The following is a 6,000-nucleotide window of genomic DNA, read 5'->3' as shown; positions in this document are numbered from 1 at the left end:
TTTTTTTTACAGAATAGTATAAATGTTTATTTTCTGTATGATTTACTTTGCTGTCCTGTTTTTACAATATAGAAAAGTGTATTCTTTGAATAGCTCTAGTAAATATAAATTTAATCTTTCTACTTTGGGATGTAAATAGAGCTAAAAAATTATATACCCAACCCTCTCCAAATAGTCTTTTAAAATCACTGAATTAATGTGGCTGTTTATCTTGTTCAGCAATTTGATGCAAATGCCTGAATACAAAAAGTTGAGTAAGTACTACACAGGAAGGAAAAGGCTTCATATTTTAGATAGATTTTTGAAAATCAGAAAAACTAGTAGCATTTGATTGCACCTTGAAGTTTTTTACAAGCAAAACATTCGTAAGCAATGCCATCATACATAATCTACAATTGTAATCAAAATTTCACAAACATTTTCTGCACACTGTATATAAATACACATCACAAAGGTGCAGTTAGAATTAACACAGAGTATGTACAAAATGAACAAAGTTTAGGTTAAGACCAAAAACTTATTGCAATCTTTTGAAAAATAACTTGATTAATTATTTTGTCCTCTTACACTAATTTACATTTATACAAATTTTAATTAAACATACTACGTTGAGGTGCTAAGAATGTCTGCACTATCTACATTTAAAGTTACTGCACTGTGATTTTATGAATCCAAATTTAGAAGGAAGATACTTTAGTGAATAACGGAATCCTCTTTTAGATTACTTAATTTCTATTGCCTATATCTTGTGAGTTCATATGAACATATATACACACTTAATACATACAACTATAGAGTCCTTGTAGGAAATGCAATAATCATACACTAATTACTGATGATTAAGGTACCTAATAAAATGCCTGAATTCCAACATGGTTTTTTCTTATAAAATCAGAAGTCCTGATTTATCACAACAGGCTCTTAAATTCATAGAGTTTTTGAATTACTGAAAATGATTTAGCTTATTTTAGTAAATATAGGAAAAGAGTAGTCCTTCACCTTACCAAATCACTGGCTGAAAATAATGCCATATTAAACTTCCCTTATAAAAAGAAATCCCACTACAATTTTGAAAATTTTTTCAAGAGGCCCATTTCTGTACATCAAATAAGAGTCACGAATTGGTTTGAAAACTTAGTCCAAAAGTCTATAAAAAGAACTGATTGTATAGATGAAAACTTCTCTAAATTCATCTTTTACAGCTTCCAAATTCTTTGTTTCTCCACCCATGCCAAATTTTATACTTGATTACTATGGGAGGTTCTATATTATCACTACATAATATGTTTACTTCTATTTCTATGCACCTATCATTTTAGTAGTACCCAGTAACCACTTTGACAATTTATTACTTTAAATACATACTACCTCTTTGAAAGAAAATGGAGACAGCCGAGAGCATCTGTTAGCCATTCCTTATTATATAGAAACACACTGCTCATCCTCTGAGAATTGTTTACTGTCCTTTAATATTTTATATGTCTTTTTAAAATAACTTAAAAAAATTTTAAAAGTGTGCCTGGGGATTGTTTCCCCTTCTGACATTCCCAAAGAGACAACAGGATATTATTCCAGAATCTGCCCTAAAAGTCTGATTTTTCTTTAAAAGATAGTGCTTTTCTAAATAAAAAAAAATGTCATTTGAATATGTTTCGTAAGAATTTGTTTATGTAACATTCTATCTGCATATATTCGAGATCAAGTCCCAAAGAATAACTGAGTGCTAACCACTGCTGCTTTGGCTTTTTCTACTAACAAAGTCATACAACACCATACATTATAAATTATAGTCATTTATAAACGTTTTTTGTCAAAGGTATCAGAAAGAAAACATCTAATTCTTAAGAAACCCAAGCAAATTAAAAAATCTATATAATACAATAAAGAAAAACTCAATTTAGAAAGGGCATAAGCAGATTTAACTAAGATTTAAAATGTACTAATTTCCTCATTTAAAATTTCTTCTCCTTCAGTATAATTTCAGGTCTTTTACAACAAGGACTGAATTAAAATACAGTAATTGTTTTTCTTCCAGAAAATCAAGTGTCCCTGCACCTTAAATTTCCTGAACAGTTCCATTTATCACTCTTTTGTGCAAGAGTTAGCAATTCATGGCACAAGGGTCACTTTTTGCCTTTCCTGCAGAGTTGATGACACTCATCAAACATCGTCCAAATTCCTCAAGTATCATGCGTTCCGCCGCTGCCTTTGATTTTCCCTTCTTGTCTGCCTGCTCTGCCTGGGCAAGGAGGCAATTACATGTGGCTTCAGCTACTTCCTTAGTTACAAATGTAAATGGCAATCTGAAACGATTTTTGAGAGAGAAATTGGTGGTGTTGAATAACAACAAAAGTGGGTAACATTCTTTCATCTGGAAATCTCTACTGACACTTTCACAGTTCACTAGCAGGATGAGCATCACAATTTACACAGTGAGCACAAGCACATCCTAAAAAGAGCTTTAACAAGTTAGATCTGGTTTTATTATTCACATATTGTAAGAATATTGTTCAGGAAATATAACATTTAATATAAAATACCTGACGTATTACCTAGGCAAGGTTATGTGGTAACTAAAAGATACAGTCTACATGAAGACTAGAATTTCTTTAACTAAACCTTTCCAAATCATGAATGTATGCTCCTCTGTAAGTTCAATCTTTATTTACTGCTGTCGTTCCAGTCTAGAATAGTGCATGACACATAGAGACACTACATGAATAGTTGCTGAATTAAAGAATAATATTGGGAATTGACAGCACTATCTCTTGGACAAAATGGAAAATAAAGCACTTTACTACAGTCACTGATAATGTTTGTAGAAAACAAGAAAACATACCAAAATCCTGCATTGTTCTATCACAACAAAACAAAATGGGGAAACCTAATGTTGCTCTATTCAGAGCTGCATCCATAAAGACCCCAACTATGGAGGATTAAATTGGAGCAACCCATGGTGATGTTTGCTCTATTTATAGCCAACTCAAGTCTTTTTTTTTTTTTTTCCCGAGACAGAGTTTTGATCTTGTTGCCCAGGCTGGAGTGCAGTGGCATGATCTCAGCTCACTGCAACCTCCGCCTTCCAGTTTCAAGTGATTCTCCTGCCTCAGTTTCCAGAGTAGCTGGGATTACAGGCACCCACCACCAGACCCGGCTAATTTTTCTATTTTTAGTAGAGACGGGGTTTAACCATGTTGGCCAGGCTGGTCTAACTCCTGACCTCATGATCTGCCCGCCTTGGCCTCCCAAAGTGCTGGGATTACAGGATGAGCCACTGTGCCTGGCCTCAACTCAAGTCTTAGTCTGTGACAGATTAATTCAAGCAACATAATCTAACCACTAACTCAACAACCTGTGAGTAAGCAGTCACTAACAGAAGTATACTAAACAACGAAGTCTGAAATTAAGGCTCACAATGGCAAGAGAGGGTGATTGAGAATTCAGGCTGCCATGTAGCTATATAGAAATCTTTAACATACAAACAAGCACTTTACACTAGAAAATACCAATTCAATGTTTTGGTCACTTGAAACAAGCCTGTTAACATGCTGGCATAACTTTATTTATTTATTTATTTTTGGCATAACTTTTTAATACAAGTTTTTAATAGGTAGTTTTGATTATAATGTATAATTTTATAATTTTGTTTTCATTTCATATCATAAACATCTTCCCAAGTTTAAAAATTACAAATATTTTACTGTAGCAATATCTTTAACCTCCATGTGGAGATGAGATTCAGTACTCTAAAAACCAGAAGGATCCCAGGTTATAAACATCATTTAAGTGCCTGCCCATTTCCACTTTATTCAGCTAAGAACCATTTGCTGCTTATTTTCAAATGATAAGAGTTCTTTAGAACCAATATCTTAAGGCAGGGCATGGTGGCTGATGCCTATAATCCCAGCACTTTGGGAGGCCAAGAGAGCAGATCACCTGAGGTGAGGTATTCGAGACCACGCTGGCCAACACAGACCTCATCTCTACTAAAAATACAAAAAATTAACTGGGTGTGGTGGTGCATGCCTGTAATTCCAGCTACTCAGGAGGCTGAGGCAGGAGAATTGCTTAAATCCAGGAGGCAGAGGTTGCAGTGCGCTGAGATCGTGACACTGCACTCCAGCCTGGGCGACAGAGTGAGACTTCATCTCATAAAGGAAAAAAAAAAGCCTTATTTTTATAAGCATTGGATCTCATTTTCAACTTAGGCATTTTAAATAATATGCCATTTGCAAGGTTTATTCCATTTAATAACACCTCAAATTAACCTCTACCAAGCTTGCTAATATCAGTCTAATCCAAATCACAAACCTATGTTGTATCAGGTCTTGACAAACACTGGAGATATTATAGACATGCCTTGTTCCTCACAGCCACCTGATATGAGCTATTTTAAAAGTAAGAAAATTGAGGCTCAAAGAGATGAAGTACTTGTCTAATTCACAAACTACTAAGTAGCACAGATAGCATAAACTCAAGTCTTCCTGACTTTAGAGGTCAAGCTTTTCTACTCCAGAGCTTAGCAGATAAAGGAGATAACAATATGGAGCTGCATTATTACAGTATGATATGATGGGTGGCCCAACAGGATGGGGAAACTGCTCCAAGAAATGGAAAAGGCAAGAGAAGGTAAGAAAATGCAAAACCATGAATAATTACACTTTCATCGAGACACATGAAACACCCGGTTTTCTTTGGGGTTCCTCAAATTACATAATTACCTCATCTTAGTAGGCAGAAATTAAGCACAAGGGACTAAATCATTACTGTGCATTTTAGACTTGTGCAATAATCCGACAGTAGTTTCTGTTACCTTTAAACATCTAAAAGTTAACTGAAGATGGAAAGAAAGTGCGAAAATCAGGTTTGCAACAACCAAAAGTATAAACTCAACTTGGCTCCCAAAAAGAAACTTTACCAAAAGTGAGTATTTGGGAAATACTACAAAAAGATTAAAATACTGACTTACTTTCCACCGCCACTATTTAAAGCTGGTGCTGGCCTAGTAAGCAAGTCTGAAATTTGAGAGGATAACTTCGTCTTCGCTGCTGTTTGTTGTTGTACCCTTACTTCAGCTGCATCTGCCAAGTGCATCAATGTCTTCCTTTCTGGGCTTTCTTCAAAATTCTTACAGCCAACACATTTGCATATTGAGGAACACATTATTTTTGCCTAAAAGATTTACAAAAGTTTCCAAATCAAAACCAAAATACATTACTGTGAGTAGATGCCACAATCAAATCACCAGATAATAGCATTACCTGGTGAACTGAGATTAGATGGAAGCACCTCTGGCTGATGAACACTAACTACAAATGTGGCTAGCTAGGTTAGGTACTCTTAAGTCTGACAGTGGCTGTATAACGTTTGTGGCTGTGTCCTTCCATGTCAGTTTTCCCCCACTATGAATACAGATTTTCTTCAGATATGAGTAACACGTTTTCCACAAACATGAATGATACATTAAAATATCAAAAATAAGACGAGGCGCGGTGACTCATGCCTGTAATCCCAGCACTTTGGAAGGCTAAGGCAGGCGGATCACGAGGTCAAGAGACCCAAACCAGCCTGGCCAATATAGTGAAACCCTATCTCTACTAAAAATACAAAAATTAGCCGGGCGTGGTGGCACATGCCTGTAACCTCAGCTCCTTGGGAGGCTGACGCAGAAGAATTCGCTTGAACCCAGGAGGTGGAGACTGCAGTGAGCTGAGATCGTGCCACTGCACTCTGTCCTGGGCAACAGGGCTAGACTCTGCCTCAAAAAATAAATAAATAAATAAAAATAAAAAATAAGGATCATCCTGAATCCAGCCACCTCAATCAAATCTTCATTAACATATAGGTGATCTCCCATTTATGCATATGTATACAATTTCACATTAAAGGGATTTCATAGATGCTATTTTTATTATTCTATTGCGCTATTTTTAATCTGAAGAGGGAGTTTGGGAGGGACTTCAGATTCCCCACACCCTTCAATAACTCATATGAAACTAG

The 6,000-nt window shown here is 35.6% G+C and overlaps 1 protein-coding gene across 11 annotated transcripts in view; it reads right to left on the bottom strand.

Moving 5' to 3' along the window:
- LIN54 (lin-54 DREAM MuvB core complex component) overlaps nucleotides 1–6,000 on the bottom strand; it is an 85,313-nt gene continuing 79,313 nt past the window's right edge. For all 11 annotated transcript variants that reach the window (XM_008993059.5, XM_078366971.1, XM_003732475.6 and 8 more), the window contains 2 exons: nucleotides 4,970–5,172; nucleotides 1–2,303 (listed from right to left, as the gene is read on the bottom strand). In XM_008993059.5, the coding sequence (XP_008991307.1) occupies nucleotides 2,102–2,303; nucleotides 4,970–5,172 (405 nt within the window). In that variant the 3' untranslated portion in view covers nucleotides 1–2,101. The remainder of the gene's footprint in view (nucleotides 2,304–4,969; nucleotides 5,173–6,000) is intronic.

This window comes from Callithrix jacchus, chromosome 3 (assembly GCF_049354715.1).
Source record: "Callithrix jacchus isolate 240 chromosome 3, calJac240_pri, whole genome shotgun sequence".
In the NCBI taxonomy this organism is placed as follows: domain Eukaryota; kingdom Metazoa; phylum Chordata; class Mammalia; order Primates; family Cebidae; genus Callithrix; species Callithrix jacchus.
This window is presented reverse-complemented; position numbering and strand designations above follow the sequence as displayed.